Raw genomic sequence first — 19339 nt, 5'->3', positions numbered from 1 at the left:
CACCCAGATATCTTAAGTTTTTTATTGCCTTTCTCTAGCCTCGGCAGGGGTATTAACAAGGCCAGATAGAGGGAGACTTGTAAACTGGTATTCTGCACATCAGCTGAATTTTCTATTAGCTCATGGCTTTGTGCTCAGAAAGGAGTCATTTCCCAACTTCAGTATCTGAAATTATTACATATACTTACAATGTGACTGCCTTGTAGATAAGCAGTAAGACCCTCTGCCCAGTGCATGGAAACCCTGCACAGTGAATGGAATTGGGCAACTCCTGTTTATCCCTGGCCATGTTAGTACTGGCCTCAGTGAAGTTTATCTTTGCCTCTAAGCCTCCATTTGAGAAGCACCTTACCACCTTTGTACTGACAGAGAAATACAATTAGGGTACAGATGGCTCAAGTTTTTGTTTCACATTCATGTTTCCTCTGTTGCATGTGGAAAGCATTGTTCTTTTTAAGAAATCCCAAATTACTTCCATGAATTCATGTTATTTCATTCTACTCTAAGTGCTTGAAGACAAATGAGCACTTAGACTAACATATCCTGACAGAACCACACAGTTTGTCCAAAGCCATTATCCTGCTGCTCTGGGCAAGTCCGGACCCACCGAGCCTTACTTCACCTTAGTGTCTCAACCCTGGCAAGCTGCCTTGCTTATTAGGTCATGAGGGATGGACAGCCTTCCTGTGGAAGTATCTATTTTCCTCCTAAGAGTCTTGGTTGGCAAGAATTTTTCAGTTAACTCAAGGAGGCAGCTTTATAGGCAGGATAAATAGCTTTTCTTTTATTTTAAGAGAAAGTTTGCAATGCAGCCTGGGACAGGGCTGGAAAGCAATTTGCTATTTAGAACCATTAGAAAATATTTCTTTTGAGGTTTTTTGTAATGTTACTTCACTATATGACTGCCTCAGTTCCAACTAATTAAAGGGTCATTTCCAGCATCTCATTGTCCTGAGTTGTCCAAACCTGGTTAAAGGGGGAAAGTTGACACCTCCTCTTACCCTGTATTTTGTTGTCTAGATGTATTCTTTGTCCCAATACCTAGCAGCGACAATGACCATTGGCATGGATGTGGAGTACTAGCTTTTCTTCTAGTCTTCAATGTGGCTTTTAATCAAATTTCCAACTAGGCAAGATTAAAATAGAAAAGAAATGAAGGAGGAGGGATGTCTAAGCAACCAAGTCTTCCCTGGAAGAGAAGAGGAAGCCATGAGAAGTGAATAATAGGTTTATTTGCATATACACAAAAGAAGAGCTAGTGTCGCTGGGAGAGGTGGGGCTCATGAGGAGATAAGGCTTCAACAGAGGAAGGTGCCTTGACAAACAAGGGCCTCCCAGCTTAGTAAATCAAGCACAGTTGCAACCTTTGTTTGCTCCAAGCCAACTACTCATTTAACTCATTTACCTGCTGTCCTAGAGACAGACACAGGAATCACAAAACCAGGTGGAAAATAAAGTGGGAACATTTTATATATGTGGACCAGCCACTTACAATTTTATGTACAGGATGCAGAAAAAAAAAAGAGGCACTTTCGCACAGTTCTTTTTACCTAATCAGTGCCATCTATTCTGCTAGTCAAATACCTGTCACCGAAAATTTGGGAAATAAATGTGCCTCCAAAATTGGGGCCTCAGTTCTACAAGGGTTTAGGCAAAGGAACTGTGAAGTGGTTTCTGCTAGGTTTCCAGATCCATGATCACAGCTAGATTTCTGAAAACAAGAATGGAGTGGTTACAGAGATAAGCATTTCTCAGCCTGCTCCTGTGGGAACTTTGTGACGCCTATCTCCTGGCAAGTTGTACCTGGGGTGCTAGGAAGAGTCTCCCCCCAGGATAGAAAGCATCCTTGCTAAGAAAAAAATCTTTCTTGAATACTAAAGTTGAACCAGAATGAACTTTGACTTCTCTTCCGAGTACCCAAATAAGATTTAGGCTTTTAACACGACAAAGCAAAGTTCTACATTTGGGAACAGTAACTACCAACTGGCTAGTTCTCAAAGGAACTTTTCATTATTTCTTTTCTCCAGGAAGACATGTGGATATGTAGATTTCCCTTAGAGAAGTCAGAAGAGGCTACCTACTGACTAGATTAAATAAAACAAAAAGCTTGGTTATACTGACTGGGAAGGGGAAGAGAAACACACACTGAATGATCGTATCTTTTTTTTTTGAATATAAAGGATTAAAAAATTCCAATTTAATAAACTTTGGGAAAGCAAATGTAAAATAACTTGGGCTTATAAAACCAGAATTTACAAGTATCTGAGTACTAGTCAAAGACAAATCATAGAACCATTTTGATTACAAAACCAAAGTACTTCTAATGGTTACAGAATCACTTTCCCATCCCCCAGTGAGATTATTATTAAATTATAAGCATCCCCACTGCTAAGCACACTCCTTCATCTCCTTCTAAGACAGAGTTTTCACGCCCAAGTTACATCACACATACCAGATACATCTTTCCTTTCACAAAACTTGGAAAAATGATGTCTCCTTGGCTTAGATCAATAACCTTCCTTGTATAAATAACACCCCCTTCCTCCAGTGCCTAAACTCATCCAAGTCTTCATGCCCCATAGGTGGTCTCCCCTCGGTCTCAGTTCTGGTAGGACAGGTCCTTCTCAAAAAGGAGCGCTGGGTCAATGAGGACACACCAATCACATATTAGGGCCTCTCTATGCCAGTGCCACCAGCTAGGCTCCTAGCTGTCTAGCACCTTTGCACCCAAGAACGTTACAGTGCTCTTCTCCCTCTTTCTCTTCCTCTTTTCTTGCCCATATTCTACTGCCTTTCCATATCTATGCAACAAGTTATCCGGTCATTCTAATAAGTCTTCCTGCCTTGCATAACCCTTATTGAGAACCAAATGACTTGTTTCCACCACTGCCATGCTTAAAATCTTTTGGGTCTTTTCCCCTCTCAATCTTTATATACCTCAAAGAAACAGAATCCCTTCTAGGAGCCAGGAGTTAAACCAGTGACTCCTCTCTCCCCACCCTCTGCCTCCGAAGAGACCAACTTAGTAAGAGTCTGTTACTTCAAGATGCCTACTGCTCTGCAAGATATAGTCAAAACACCGCAGCCTCTGCCTGGTGCCAGTCTATGGGAATATGCTAGTCCCATCAATTCTGATCAATCACTGTGCATTGAATTAAATGAATAAAGTACAACACTCTTCTTTTTACTACACTTCATTAACACACCTATTATATCCACTTTAGTAGTCTGAGCACAAAGTTCTTATAAGCTGTTTTATTCCCCCTTTTTTAATATGCCTAGAAGCCATCCTATGGGGCCAAAGAAGTGCCTTTTGGCCTTTTGTGTCCATTTCAGCAAATAGTGCATAACTGGTTAAAGTGTTACCACAACTAATTTTATTTTATGGCCTCCATACAGTATGTGCTGCAGCATCAGTGAAATTTATCAGAGACCTATGTTTAATTTGCAATTGGTGAAATTTATCAGGGACCTATGTTCTTTTGCATCTGATCTTAAGTGCTAACTTTTTACTGGCATTAAAAATGCTCTGCTTTATTAAATGCTCATTGAAGAAATGACATGAAAAGAAAGCATGGAAGATTAAAAATGGACCCATACTTTCCTTCCCAGCACAGCTAATGGGCTGAAGGCCTGTTTCCATTCTCCTCCCCACTCTTTCAGCGCAAAGCCACAACTTACTGGCAGCACAACCTGATTCAGCAGGAACACATCATTAAGACCAGAACACCTATGGCATGTAAACAAGGTGAGATGGCAAAAAATACAGACCCATAGATCCTTTCTGATAGAGTACTAAGAGTCTTTGAGACAATGAGCCTGCCCGAGCCAGTGCACACACACATGAAAAGTCAAATGGCTCAATAAGGATTTACTCTAACAGAATCTGCACAGGTATGCTCTGCTTAATTCTCACTAGAAAGGAGTCACTTGGATGTTTTTTCCTTTTCCTTACACATAGCACAAGCCGAACGGGCAGTTAATTCAGACCCACTGTTGAATAGAAGGGAGCAGCATCAGACACAAAATTTCAGGCCCTGGTTTTATGTGCCTTTAATACTTTTTTTCCTTTCCTCTGTGTTCACTAAACAGGATTAAAGTTTTTTTTTGTAAAGCTACTTTCCATAGCTTTTTGGTTTCCCTTTGTATTTATCATGTTTTTAACTTCTTCTCTGAAGAGGAATTCTCTGAATCTGTATCTTCCAATTCGACTCGGTGCCTTTTGAGACCACTATGGCCATGAACAGCCCTGCTGCTGTCTGTGTCTGGGGGGTCAGTGGGGTCCTCTCTTGTTCCAGCACCAGGGGTCTCACAGGCCATTTCAGACCCACAACAATCTTTGTGTAGGAGTGTCCCCATCAAGGGCAAATTATCACGGTCAGTGTCCAAATGTCCTGGGGAAGAATAGGCCACTGCCTCTAGCTCCCCAAAGTTTGGCCCATTGTTGTGGGGGTGGGAGGCCCGGGGGTGTAAGCGCCCATTGTTGTGGTTGGCACAGATGGTTTCGAGGCTCCTCTCCTCACTGTCATCAGACTGGGTCCTGGGACAGCTGCCAGACCCGCTGCTGAGAGAGGAGCCAGATGCCTTGGGGACAGGAGGGGAGGGCGGCTCCTCTGCTCGGCTGCTCAGGGCCTTGCTCAGGGCCTTCCCATTGAGCTTCTTGGTTTCAAAAGAGTGTTCTACAGAGCCACCATTGTTGGTGTCCTGAGAGGCGTCCTCTGGCACCTCTGCCCAAGGGTGGCTGCTGTGCTCATGGCCTGGGCCACTGCTGGGATTTCTGGCAGAAGTCCCTTCTTTAAAAGTGTCCTTGCTGCGGCCTTCAGGAGGCAGGTCCTGGTCTCTCTGGGCCATGGCCATGTTCAGACAGGCTTCCTTACTAGAAGAAGGGATCGGGCTGTCCTTGTGGCTGGTTCCTGCTCTCCCTTCATCTGCCTCCCCAGACACAAGGGAGGTCTCTCCATCCTTGTTATTTGAGTAGGAGATATAGGAGTAGCGGAGCCACTTGTAAGCTTTATAGATCTTTCGTTCAACTGACTCTTTCTCAGAAGTTGGCGATGCCCGGCTTGGCTGCAACTCCAGAGTGGAAGTGTTCCGCTCAGGGGAGGAGGCGGGGGAAGAGGAGAGGTCATCCACTTTGATCTGGGGGTAATCATAGTTGTCTTCTCCAATGTAGGTGTTGGCGGGCTTGGTCGGGGCGCTGGGCCTCTCCTCTCGCAGCGTCTTCTGCCGGCGGCGCATGGCATTCCGTTGCCGGGTGGACGCTCGGCGTTCGTTCAGCTCCTCCTCCTCCTCGGAACTACTGGAGCTGCTAGAGCTGCTGGACTCATCTTCAGGGCTAGGAGACCGCGGCCGGGGGAAAAGATCTGTGTCCAGTTCAACCTCACAGGCGTTCTCTTCAGAATCGGACTCATTGGAAAGGGCCAGGAGGCGTTTGTCCTGGTAACGCCGCAGAGCAGACAGGCGCTGCTGGCGAGTGGCTGCATCCTCGCACGTGGGCGGTGGCGGTGTTGAGGCCACTGCGTTTGTGGTGGTGACCCGCAGGGGCCCCAGGTGGAAGGCGCTGTCAGCAGACTCGTCCACTGTGGGCAGAGGGGAGTGGGGCGGCGAGGCTGAGGACTCTGAGTCGGTATAGCCTGAGCGCTCGCTGACCCCTGCGTGCAGCTGGAGGATAGTGCTCTCACTAAGGTCGCTGTCTGAGTCAGAGCTCCAGCCCTCGATCTCGCGGCGCACCAAGGAGTCAAAGAAGGCCATCATCCGGGGGTCTTCTTGCACAGACTGGTTGGCATAGTCATGTGACAGGCCGCTACCACTATTCAGCACAAGGCTGATATACTCCTCGTGGGTATAGAGGCAGCGGGAATCGTCCTCAATGCGCCCGTCCAAGTCTCCGGTACATCCTGGCTGCTTGTAAGGGCTCCAGATCTGCACAGAAGGCGAAAACAAAACCAAGGAGGGCTGGTTGGAAAGGTTTCTAAAGCTGGTGGCGATAGAGAACACCAAGGCAGAGCTTCCCGAGACCCTCCCTGTTATTTAGCCAGGGCTTGCTAACCAACGTAAAAAAAAATTCTTTACCAGAATGGATTCTGTGGGCCATATAGGAAAACCAAGGCTTCTAGAGTCAGATGTGGGAAAAAGCATGGTGTCCGATATACCATAGCCTAGTGTTAGGAGACCGAAGTCCTGTTTCTAGGCCCAGGAGAATCACACACCACTCCACCTCTTTAGCTTCCCCTATTAGTAGCTTGGAAATTACTATAACCTTTGTAATCTCAGAGGATACAGGATGACTCGAAGATCGGCCAATGTGTTCAAAATCTTCAGAAGACTGAAGCTGTGCACAGAAAGATACCACTTTTCCAAAATGAAAACAGACCCAGCAGTCAGTCTTCTGTGACAGTATTTCAGCCTATAACTACACTTCTCCCAACTGCAACATGTCTATTTTTAACTAATGGGAATTGCTTACTGGAGCTTGGTAAGAATAGTCAACTGTCTACACTGCAGTTCCCTCTTGGACATGCAGCCATCAGTTACCCAGGAAACTGGGTTTTCTTAACTAGGGAGCTGTTGGCTTGCTCCCCAAGCTGCATTAATAGGTAGGACACACACCCCAAGACTGCAGCCCCATCCCTTAACATCCCTCCATCCCATGGTCAGAGATATGCACTCAAACCCCAAAGGTGGCAGAACTAGGATTCAAACTCAGATCTGTCTGAATGCAAAGGCCCATTTCTACAATTGAGTAAGTTATGCAAAAATCAAGTTCAAGGTAATTAAGCTGTCACTGAAAATGAGGATAATTAGCTTCACCTGACTGCCAGACTGGTCCACAAAGCAGCACAGAAAAGCTCAGTTACATCAGCTGGTAGCCATGGCAACTCAGATGAAATTCCAGGTGATCTTCTTGCTTGACAGGCTGGTGTCTATCTTTAGATGGCATCCAACCCAGAAAAGAGTGGCTCCTCAATCCCTATCCTCTATCAAGACAATGGCTTTGTTTCCCCAAAGCTATCCAAGGGCAAGTTTACTTCCTTGTGAGCACTTTCCCAAGGCCTGTTTTGGCCATGCTTTACTTGGACTCTTGTGAGGTAGCATCTCTTTGGAGGGTCCCCAGTCCGAGAGAGGCTGAAGAAACCTTCTAGGTAGCTCTCTCCACCAATTCCCAACTCAGATTCACTCTTCCTTTAACTTTGTTCCCTGTCACCAACTTATGTGTTCTTCCCTCTCCAGTACACAATCTCACCTGGAAAGTTTTTAAGGCAGTGGTTCCAAACTTTGGAGTGGGCAAGAATCACTTGAAGAATAATTACAATGTTGCCTTCTGAGCCAACTCAGAGATTCTGATACAGTTAAGCCATGGGTAGGAACCAGGGCTCTGCATTTTTAACTAGCACTCAAGGGGTGATTAAATGTGGGGGCCAACTTTTAAGAAACACTAGAATATAGTCAGAAGAAAATAAGCAGAAAATTAAGGATTTGTCTGAAGAGATTCTCAAATTCTTTGTGAGACCCAGTGTTTGGGAAACATTTAGACATTGTCTTCAGCAATGGGACCAAACTATAAATGACTGTCTCTGCAAACAGATGTCCAAGGGAATAAAATTTTGGTGGCTTAGAAAGGAAACTGAAAAGTCCAAAAAAGCAAAGCCCTTAGGACATTTATGCATTTTATTCTATATTCTGGGCCAAATCTCTTACTTCCCCAGTTTAAAAATGATAAAATGTTACTACCCATATGATCTAATATGAAGATAAATCTGCATGTGCTTCACAGAAACTCAGAATTTGTTAATAGCAATATAAAATATTAATAGTGAGATGCTAGCCCAACTGTCAAGCCAGTTTCTAGGTTCTCATCTACTACCCAGCCCCCTATATTTTCACTTCAGGAATGAGTACCATAACCCTGAAGTCAGCTTTGGTTGGGCTCTGGAATACATTAAGCCAAGGTAACTCTCATTTCTGAAGCTTGGAGTAATGGAACAAAAGGCTGGATCAGGGGGGCAGAAGACTTGAGTATGGGTTCCCACTCAGCTCCTATTAGCTGGTGACCTTGGGTGAAGCTCAACAGTGAATTAGATGAGTGTCATCCAATCCTGAGATTCGGAGCAAAAGAAAACCCCATCCCAGACAGCTAGTCTTCAGTTCTTGAGGGACTTGTAGCATAGGGCTGCAGGAGCAGATAACAACAGGTAGGTGCCCCAGCCCCATCATTTCATGTGGCCCTGGGCTAAGGACTTCACCCATGAAAGCCGCTTTTCTCAACTGCAGTAATGAGAATGATGAAATGACATAACCTACACCCAAGCACCAATAAATGTGCTGTGTTTTCTTCTCTTGGCAGCTGATTACCTCAACCAGAAAGTTTTAGACTCATCCTCAAAGAGACTTTTGATCAACAGAAATACTGACTATCCCTATTACCTTGGTCCTCATCCTTATAATATCAATTTCAAACATTTGTGAAATTCTTTCTTTACACTGAAAGTCAACAACTCAGAAGTGAGGTCATGCAAACACAACTTCCTGTTACATGTTAACTATTGCTAGACACACCTCCTTTGGGGCCAAGGTTCATGAGAAAAGGAGGAGGGATGAGCAGATTTCTCTCCAAGCCCAGTTAAAAGTTTGGCTCAAGAGGCTGCTGAGGAAAAGGATGCAGTTTAATTCTTATTCAAACATCATCAAAACGGAAAGCAATTAAGTATCGGTGCTCCGATCTACACAGGTGACAATGACATACTTGATGAGGCAGCTCTAAGCCCTATTCTCTCTTTGTACTATTATACTAAATTTAGAAATTTTTCCATCTACCAAAAAGCAGAAAACAAAACCAAAAAACAAACTACACAGATAGGGACCTAAATTGCTATTCATGGTTTCTCCACACTCCCCAGTCTGGCTTCCAAGACCCTTTGGGCCCTCCTCTGGCCTAACTTTCTGGACTTGTATCTTAGTCCTCTCCTTTCTTGTGCTCTTCACCTTGGCCAAACATGATTACTTTCTGAACAGGTCCCACAGTTGGCTACTTCTGGGCATTTATTTATAAGCACAATGCATGGAACATAGTAGACGATCAACAGATATTTGTTGGTTCAATTCAATAATTAAATATCCATTCGTCAACTTAAAAAATGTTCTTCCCAGCTTACTCCTGCCTTTTGCAGTCTTTATACTTCAAAATCTAGCTCACATAGTACCTACAGTGAGATCACCCCAGACTGCAAACCACCTCTCCCTCCTCCCACAGTACATCATTTACATCTCTTATGCACCTATTGCATTTTTCTTTATCTTTATTTTTCATCTCTCCTACTGGATCATCAATTCCTAGGGGGCCTGTGTTACTGTTTTTTACCTTTGTGTTCCCCACAGGGCCTAGCACAAATGGCACACAATAGGTATACTGTAAGCAGGGATGAATAAATAATCTTGGTCTCTGAGAAAAAATGTCAGCATTTCCCCCATGTTGCCCCCTCTTATGCTTAACTACTAAATGAACCCCCTCTTTTGCTAAATGTAGGCACTCAGGAGAATAGAAGACCTGTTATGGGTGAAAAGAAGCTGGCCTTGACAAGAGAGACTCTTCTCCTCTAGGCTAGGAAAGCAGCAGTAAAGGACAAGACAAAGAGAAAATGAAGTGAAGGTGAGAAAGAGGAGGGCAGAGAAAAGTACGTGGACTAGAACATGGTGGGATGATACTCTGAGCCACTGATCTTCTCAGAAATAGCAAATGGGAAGGTGACCTTTATTAAAATCATCAGAAATTGTCAGGCACAGTAATTCAAAAGGCACTCCTGGGTGGCAAGTCACCGTTCATGTCTTCATTTGACAGAGGGAGACAGACTCAAAGAGCTGCTCAAGGGTACCAACCATACTGACTTAGGAGTTCAAATGGCTAAACATGCCTCCTGGTGTGGCGGGGTTCAGACCCCACTGGAACTTCGAAGGAGTGAGTGCACTCCACAGTTCAATCTGGATAAGCTCACAGAGAAAACAGTTTCTCTTTTTCCTCTGAGAACTTGGCTAGTTTCCAACCTATGACCTTGGGGGTAAGGACTCCAGTGGACTGAACAGTAACTGGGGAGACTTAGCACAGAAGCATCCCTGAGTGCACAGCCAAGCAGGAATCTCTTTTCCAGAGAAGGTACCCCAGCAGAGCTCTCTGAGGAAGAGAATGACGGCCACAGGCCTAGAGAGCACATGCTCCTGTTCCAACCCATTACTAGCAGGCCAAAGGCGAAGAAAGCTATGCAAGGGCCAGGGCCAGTTCAAAAACTGCCGCAGTGAAGGACTACTGAGGTGATCAAATCCAGCAGGGCATCAGGCTGCCCGCTACCTGCCTGCTAGCATGGTGGGTGAGCTGTACCCTGGGAAAAATAAAGCACATCCTAGCTTTACCACTATTTAGCTGTGCAATTAACCCCAGACAGTTAATTTATAATTTAAATCGCATCATCTGTAAAAAGAAAAAGTCAGTAATTATCATCTAGAAGTCCTGTAGCCTTTTGGGAAATGTGTGCAATTATGAACAGTAGCCCTGATTTATGGGACCAATAAAACTTAAACAAAGGAAGTTGGAACAAAGACAAATAAAAATACTGACCCATACTGCATTACATTTCTGAGAGCTTCCTCTGCCTCAGAAGCAACTTGATTTAACTCTGGATAGCCTTATTCTTTTCTTAAGAACAAAAGAAAATGAAAACTCCCAAATCACCATAAACCAATTTTTACTTTTTCCCTGAAACCACCCTCAGATTTTCAATGTCATTTTAGGAAAAAAATGAGGGTTTGGGAGGGAATACTATCTATTCTTCTTATAAGTCAAGTTACACATGAGCTTCAAGAATTCATCATTTACCCAGAACCCTCATTTTCTCAGATGTGGAAAAGAGTTATCAGCAACTAGAATGTAAATCATGGGCAGTGGGCCATCCTCCCATGGACCCAGGCCAGGCTGAGTCTCAGTTGTGCAGGCTCTTAATATACTGAGGGTTATTTAGTTCAGCTGATGGGCAATTGGTGCAAATGTTTAGCCTCAATCACAACCATATGCAGTGGTTTTGGTATGTTCTGAGACAATCTAGATATGGTTCTGGCAGTCACTTAGTTGTATCTGTGCTGTACTAGGACAGCAATTACTGCTAAGTGCACACTGAGTAACTTGAGTCATTAGACTCAAGATCAAAGGTTACTAGAAATGCAGTAGTGCCTAGTTTCAAAGTCTAGTAACTATTTTTTTAAAATGGTTCTGAAAGGAGGGTTTTGAACCACTTTTTTAAATATCCATCTTTCAATATTTTATGTCAAAATAATTGATAAATTTGATAGACCTTTAGAATGTTAAGGTATGAGGTCCTACATACATTGTTCTAGTTTCTTCTCATTATGAAGTGTAATTATTTCTGTAAAAGGACAGAAGGAGAAGGTGCCTCACCTTGATAATCTTTTCTACACCAGAAGAGCAGATCATGTAGGTGTGGGGGTTAAATCGGACCTGGTTAACAATAGACCGATGCCCTTTCAGCACCATGAAGGCTCCGTTGACCACCCTACCAATGCCACCTGGGAAGACAGAAGGAAACACAAATCAAATGATGAAATGGATGAAAGTAAACAGATTCCAGTAATGGCAGACAAATAGCTCTGAACTGGAGCCGAGATTTTTTTATTAACTATACCACCATCAGGATGCTTAATCTTACAGATAAAGTTGCTATGGTAAGAGGGAAGATGAAATATTTCTCAGCATATGTGCTCTTACCAAGAGCCTTTATTTAGCCTTGTAAGCATTGCCCACGCCCACCCACTGCAATTCCATTGTCAATGAAGCCACAGCCTCTTAAAACATTTCTCAAGTTTTTGATCCCCAAGATAGAATCCAAGTGTTACCTTAGAAAAGACCAGTCATGAGCAAAATGAGACTGAACTGCTTGGGAACAGTTAGGCAGCTGAATCAAGGACATGTAGAACCAGAAGAATGTGATTACTTAAATGCACAAAAACATCTCTGATCCATTTTCCCTCGATTTCTATGAAAATAGCAAACAAAACAAACCTCCAAACATCACTGGGAAAATCATGAAGAAAATCCTTTTTTTTTTTTACACTGAAAGCAGAGAGAGCTAAGGATAGAGAAAGGAAATTGGGGTCACTTTCAAAATACACAGAGCTCAATCATGGAGAATCTGAATTAAAGAGTGTGAACCTTAAAGACACCATGTATACATTAAAATCAAGAGGCCAGTGACAGAAAGCTGTATTTTAAGGATGATACTATAGGTTTTCTTTTTCAATGACTGAGAAAACTACCAAAGGCCTGGTACTTATGACACAGATGAAGATGTCATCATTTATGAACTGGAGATAATCTCAAAGGTTCATTTTCACTTGTAAGGGCATCACTCCCGCACAGAATACATACACCCAAGTTCTGAACAAGGCTGCTTCTGAGCAACCATCAATAGCTCAGTACACACAGGCCAACCTATGCCCCTGGCCAACTGGCAAAATGTGATGAATTCAGATACAAACAAATGAGTGTTCATTCATCTAAGCTTGAATACCTTCTTCATCTCTACCAGGGGCATGGCACCACTAGGACACAAAGTACCAGCTCCACATGGCTCCAGCCCACTCTCAAATTTGCCCTGTTCAAACACTCATTCCCAACATTTCTAGTCTCAGCATCTCGAGGGAAAATGACTAGAACATCCCCTCTTCAGAAATAATCTGGTTCTGGAGAAGGTACCTTCTGCTTTTGGTCTCCTGATACAACTCTTTTGCCTAACAGAAGATATTTGTCTTTATTGCCATGCACTTATCTTTTACATGACAGAGGTTTCAGTCTGCTTCTTGGTAGGGCCAACTTAGTTAGCACTAGGGGCTTGCTCTACCTGATAGGTGACAAAGATGTCCTTTGCCTAATTTTTCACCCATATTTGACATTATTAATATTTGAATTATCCAGGGGTGGATAATACATTTAAAGCTATTCGTATGTCAGCCCATCATCACCAAGTTTGCTAACAAACCATAAAGGAAAAGAGTGACTAGGGCATAGGACAAGTACGTTTTCATGGAGAAAAAGGATCAGGAGAGGTTAAGCACTGAAGCAGGCTGCCACAGTGGGAAACCATAGGCAGTCTGAGTACACTGGGTTCCTAGAGTGGAGTGGGAGCAGGGGAAGGTAACCCGAGCCTAGCCAAAATAAAACTAAATGGGAGAATTAAGGGAAAGGGATCCATGGGAATCTAAAACAGTTGTTCCAACACAGGGATCTCACCACCTTCAGACCTATTTCTCCTCTTTATAAGGTTGATTCAACAAGTAGCATTCTTGCTCATGGCTCTCTGAATTCTGTCTTTCCAACACTCTGCTTTTACCTGTACCCACACTGGGATGGACACCAGCAAATAAACTTACGGTTAAACCTAGTACTAATCCCTTGTTTAACCCTACTGCCTCTGAGAAGAGTAATCTAAATCACTTCCAAGTCATACAGCTAATAAATGGCAAAGCCAGGGTTTGAACCAGAGTCTATTTAGCTATCATAGTTAACATCCTTTCCACCGTAATGGTGGCTTTTAAGAGATCAAAGAGTGAAAATAAGGATGGAGTCAGAAGCTCATAACTGATTTCTATATCTTTCTGGAAGTTATATAAGTTGGTTTTAAGTTTTAAATTTAGAAAGGGGGAAAGAGGAGACTCAATCCAATGGTATCCTGAGTGCAAGCTCAGTAGTATTATCACAGGACATTTCATCACATAGCCAACACCAAATAGTCCATGAGAGTAGAACTGGATCTCTTGCATACCTAGAATGTGGGGTTAACACCCAAACTAAGGCAGGTACTCAGTAAGCACTTACTGTATGGACAGTGATTCAGGAGAGGACAATTCTAGAGTTAAGTGCCACCAAAGGAAGACAGATAGAGTTTCATGTCTTAAAGAATCAGTTACCATAGATCTAAAGTTTATCAACCAAACCAATCTTTCTGTCTGAGATTACTTGGAATATAATTAAAATGGCTTTCAGATCTAAATAACTGAAAGGTGTCAATGTATAAATTTAGACCATGGAAAAACTGTTTCTACTGTTCTTTCATACACTGTGACTGCATCTGGTTTTTCTTCTTGGCAGCAATTTTAATATGAGATCTTTTTTCCTTCTTCCCACCCAAATCGGCACCTAGGAAATCTGAAAAAAGGTGAGGAAGTCAATAGAGTCAAAGGACTGATAGTGACAACAGGTACAGGAAAAATTATTGCTGCCATTTGTTTAAGGTAACCAAGGCTGTGTACACAGAGTCATAGCAATGAATGGGCTTCAGAACATTCTCTAGTCCCTTTCCTGGTTTCCAGGTTTCAAATGATTGAATATAGCTGTTACTGTAGATAAAATGATTTTTAGAGAATAAATTTTTATCAGTCTTGGAGATTTGTATAAATTACAGAGATAGATTCTTTAGTATGAAATGGCTGAAGTCAAGATGACAATATCAGTAAGAACTTGGAGTTTTCACTTCCATCACCTGGCCAGGCCCTGCCCATCAATAGCAGAATTAAGTTGGAAGTAGTTGTGCTGGGAATTTTTTCCCCAAGAACTAAATAACCTACCTAATCTCCTTTCAGGGTTGTGAGAGACCTGGCGAGGATCAACCTCACTCCATGATTACCAAGCTCATTCATGACCTAATCACTACCAATGGGTACCAAGGAATAAAATAGCACAAACCCAGGAAAAAGCACATTTGCTTATACATTCTGTACAAACCAATGGTCATTTCCTTGGGCCACTGCTCTGCTCTGGCTGAGTCAGCCAAACATGGCACCACTTTGTAGGTTTCTTTTATAAGGCCGAAGTTCCCATATCTCCATCTTACCTTTGGTTCAGAGAGGATGCTAGGGAGATGGTAAAGGCTATCAATCACCTTGTCTATTCTACTGCAATATCTCAGAAAAGAAAATAAGTGGGCCATTTTCTAAGATTCCAGCATCAGTGACTCACTCACTACCTTAGGAGGATCCCAGAAACAGAACGTACTCAGAGAAAATACCTTGCTCAGCACCCTGATAATGACCTCTTGAAAATGCCAAGGCCAAATGTCCCCCAATAGAAGATAAGGGGCTATGTCTATAGCTCTTGTTTCACTCCCCTTCCTTACCTATGCCCCTCTTTTCACAACATGCAGCCAGAGACATGTCCCCTCAGGTCTCTCAAGGCTCACTCCCATTTCTCATCAACTTAAGTTACCAACTTCTGTTTCTTGTCAATTTCATTCACTTAAAATCTTCCAAGAATGACTGAGCTTTCTACTCAAAAGCTAAAACCAACCTGGTCAAGATTTCTAGATACTTTGGTCTAACAGAATTTATCATTCTGGGAAGTTGGTCTTTAATGGCACTTGGGGCTATAAAACAGGATACTTAAGTATTTTGTACTGAAGTAAATCCCAAATCTTCCCAGATAAAATACCAGTATTAGTTTTCTTGTCCTGGATTGACATGATTTTGCCCCTTCCTAATAACCCATTAATTAATGGGCAGGACAAACACTTCTGTGAGAATGAGAAGGAGAAACAATGGATAACTCGGAGATTAGGGAGGGGCAAGTGTGAAAGGAGTAGTGAGGAACCAGGAACAGGGACCAGATGACTGGAAGGGGCTGATGGAGGCCAAGAAATTAAGACAATAGAAGATAAATTTGCATTTCCAAGCAAAAGAGCATTGGCCCTCACAAAGATGGTAAATTTTCTTCATCTTCCAAGGTTTATATTTTGACACATCCAAGATAGGAAGAACAGAGTTGGACATTAAAGAATGTAACAAATGATTGTTAAATCGAAATTAGCAGAGAACACTGTCAAGGGTGATATTAAAAAGTTCAATATCAATACGCAGGTGAAAAAGACAGATTCATGGGAGAACCTTATCTGGTAACTCTAGATGGGGCTATCATACAAAATCTGCAAAAAGTAGTGAAAGTCAAGATGTGAGCAAATACATGAAGGAGTGGTACTACTCTGTAGGGGGAGAGAGAAGGTGAAAAATCAGGCAATAGAGGCTATTCAAATGATACAGAGGACATCAAATCGCTGTACCTCGTCCTCCCCTAAAGCAATAAGACTTGGGCTTTGTGATATCCACCGAAGGATCCAATGGTTTAATTTAATACTCATCCTACTCATCTTATTTGACCTACCCGCAAGACTAACATGTGCCTCCACTCTGATACGCTTTCTTCACTGCCTTCCTAGGATCACCATCTCTTGGTTTTCCTGCTACCTCGCTTTCTCTCCTTGATTTCCTTTTTGGCTCCTCTCTGAGACTTAACTTTGAAATGCCTTAGGGCTCAGTTTGTGGTCCCCTTCTCTCAACTAGCTATATTTATTCACTTGGTGATTTCAACCATCTTGTGGCTTTAAATACTACCTATATGCCATCAAAACCCAGATTTTTACCTCTAATCCTGATCTTTCTCTTGAAATCCAGGCCTCTATACCTCTATATCCAAAATGTTTATTCAACATCTCTACCTAATATTTAAGAGACATCTCAAACTCTACATGCTCCCCTCTTCCCCCAATCTAACATATCAGGAAATTCTGATGGTTTTACCTTCAAAATATATTTAGATTCCAACTTTTATTTATTACTTTGGTTCAAGCCACCATCACCATTCACCTGTTATTATGTGAGACTCCTACTAGTTCTCCTCTCTGCTATCCTTGGCAGCCCCATTCCACCATCTATCCTCAAATCAGCAGCCAGAGCTATGCTGTTTAAAATAAGTCAGATTAGTCACTCCTCTGCTCAAAATTCTCCAACGGTTCCTCATTTCACTCACAGTGACAGCCTACATGATTGAACACCCCTGTGCTCCACTTACCTCTGTGACTTCACTCTACTGTTTGCCCATTCCCTCACACAGCTTCAACACATATTGATTTCCTTGCTGTTTCTCAACACCGGGCAGATCCTTGTTTCAGAATCTTGCCATTGGTTTTACCTGAAATGCTCTTCCCACAGATTTCTGCCTGCCTAATTCTCTCACCACTTTGAGGTTTTGCTCAAATGTGACCTCAGTGAGGCCTACACTGAACACCCTATCTAAAATTGCCATTCCCTACTCACCCAATACCCTTCCCTATCCCCCCTATTCTGCTCAACCTTTTCTTTTTCACAGCACCTCTAACCTTTTAAGTACATCGTATAATTTACTGTGTCTCTTGTTCATTGTCTGTTTCCTCCACTAGAATGCAAGCTCCCTAATGGTGGGGGGCTCCTTTGTTCCTTTCAAGTATCCTAAGCCTAGAAGAATGCCTCCCACAAAGTAGTTTTTTAATAAATATTGAAGGAATGAATGAAAAGATGTGAGTGTATTAGATGGTGGAATATAAGCATGAAGGAAAAAAACACAGTCTCCATTAGTGGGCTCCATCATCTAGTGTGTTGATTATCTAAGTGTTTCTCGTCCTCCATCTTCCTGCTGTTAACTTGGAAGTCTCTTACAGCATTTTTACTATAATAAGAGAAATACAGAGGCTAAAATCCTACCCTTCATGATCCTCTGAAATGCCAACTCCATGAAAACTGTACTGATACCTCAAATCTCTTCAAATCCTCATCTTTTTTGGGGTCCTGAAGCCCACTTTTAAATTTAATGTATACACACACACAGCCTTTTCTCATCTCTCTTAGACTGGAAATTCTTTGAGGGCAAGAAAGTGTTTACCTTTCAATAGCTCACAGGGCTTTACATAACGTCTTATCTAAGGACACTCAATAAATGAATAAATTAAAGTAAATCTGCTCATCATTTTCTCTGGATCAAGGCCTAAAGAGAAGGCCAAAGCTGTTATCTACCAAACAGGTTTGGTAAGTACCTGTCGAGGCAATTACTCTATTTCATTCCTGAATCCACTGGTAGAATTAAGAGTTTACTGCTATGAGGGGCGAGACTACTTTTCTTCACCACACTTAAGAGCATCATCCAGACAACCTCTCAGTAATTCCAAAAGGCCCCAGTGAACATTCCCAGGGTCACCAAGTTTCAAACCATAAAGAGAAGTATAATCAGGGCACTGACAATACACAGAGAGCAGTGGCTGCCTCCTGGGGATCACATAACCACTTAAGAGTTAAGAAGAGCCAGATGGGGACAGCCAGTGCTGTCAGTAAAGCTCAAAGAGTGCTGCAGACAGCAATGCTTAGTTATACAAAAAAGTCAATTATAATAAGTTTTTCTTTCATCATCTGCACTTTACATGTGTTTGCAACCAACTACTTGTGACCAATTAAACACAGTTTTCTTCCAGTTACATGGGAGGAAAAAGCAGATGCCCAGGCCTAACTCACTGAGTGATGATCCCTGTCTAGAAAAAGGAGAACAAACAGCATGCACATATATGCAGGCCCATTAAAATGCATTTACAGCTATTTCCAGCCTACTTCATCAGCCTACTGGTAGTAGGGGTGGCTGCAGTGACTTGGCAGTGAAACTGCATGTTTCTCCCCTCCATTTAGGGAAAAATTTGTCACATTAACTCCCGCCTCCCCATCTTAAACTACTGATGAATCAAGAGCAGCCTTCACCGAAGAGTAACTCAATCAACCATTCAGGAGGGTATCTGAGGAGGACAATGGCTTGGGCTCAAAGTTAAAGGGAGAAGGCTTTCTTAATGACAATCACTGCGTGTCTACTGAGCACCCTCACAATATCCTTAAGAAGGTAGGTATCATTACTATCGTCATTGCTGAACAGAAGTTTGGCAAGATTAAACAATTTTTCCAAAGCCTCCAAATAGAAGACAAATGGATCAGGAATTTAAACCCAGGCCTACCAACTCTATTACATTATGCTTCTTTCCATAAATAGTAAGGTCTTTGTGTAGAGGCGTATCTCAGAGGAAGCAACTCTATCTGTGAAAACCCTAAAGCCCTTTCCAAGAATTAATGGAAAGGGAAGGAGAAGGCAATATGAATATTTTCCAGACACACCCACTGCCATCACATGTTGCCAAATGCATTACTTCCATACCTAAGTTACTAGGGAACAAATGCTTTGGAAATTATGAATCTATGGGCACTGATCTTATGATACACAATAATAACAATGTCTTATGTTTGAAATACATAGTTTTCAGAAAGCTTCCAAGATTGCTAAATCATCTCATGATATGAGGCGGTAGGTAGGGCAGTGCAATTTTACAGAAGAAACTGAGGCTCAGACAACTGCTGCTACATAATCTGCCTAGAATCACTCAATCAGCTAGTTAGTGGCAGCAGTGGGCTTGTATCCAGGTATGACTTCAAGCCTAATGCTCCTTCCAAT

General features: G+C 42.6%; 1 protein-coding gene across 5 annotated transcripts in view; it reads right to left on the bottom strand.

The window, feature by feature from the left end:
* Window positions 1-1212: 1212 nt before the first annotated feature.
* Window positions 1213-19339, bottom strand: part of DCAF5 (DDB1 and CUL4 associated factor 5) — a 110005-nt gene continuing 91878 nt past the window's right edge. For 4 of the 5 annotated variants that reach the window (XM_073242219.1, XM_073242220.1, XM_017651640.3 and 1 more), the window contains 2 exons: window positions 11441-11568; window positions 1213-5922 (listed from right to left, as the gene is read on the bottom strand). In XM_073242219.1, coding sequence (XP_073098320.1) covers window positions 4153-5922; window positions 11441-11568 — 1898 coding nt within the window. In that variant the 3' untranslated portion in view covers window positions 1213-4152. The remainder of the gene's footprint in view (window positions 5923-11440; window positions 11569-19339) is intronic. The other variant, XM_073242222.1, reaches the window with a different exon arrangement.

Source organism: Manis javanica, chromosome 8, assembly GCF_040802235.1.
Source record: "Manis javanica isolate MJ-LG chromosome 8, MJ_LKY, whole genome shotgun sequence".
In the NCBI taxonomy this organism is placed as follows: Eukaryota; Metazoa; Chordata; class Mammalia; order Pholidota; family Manidae; genus Manis; species Manis javanica.
The sequence above is the reverse complement of the archived record's forward strand: the minus strand, read 5'-3'. Positions and strand labels throughout refer to the sequence as shown.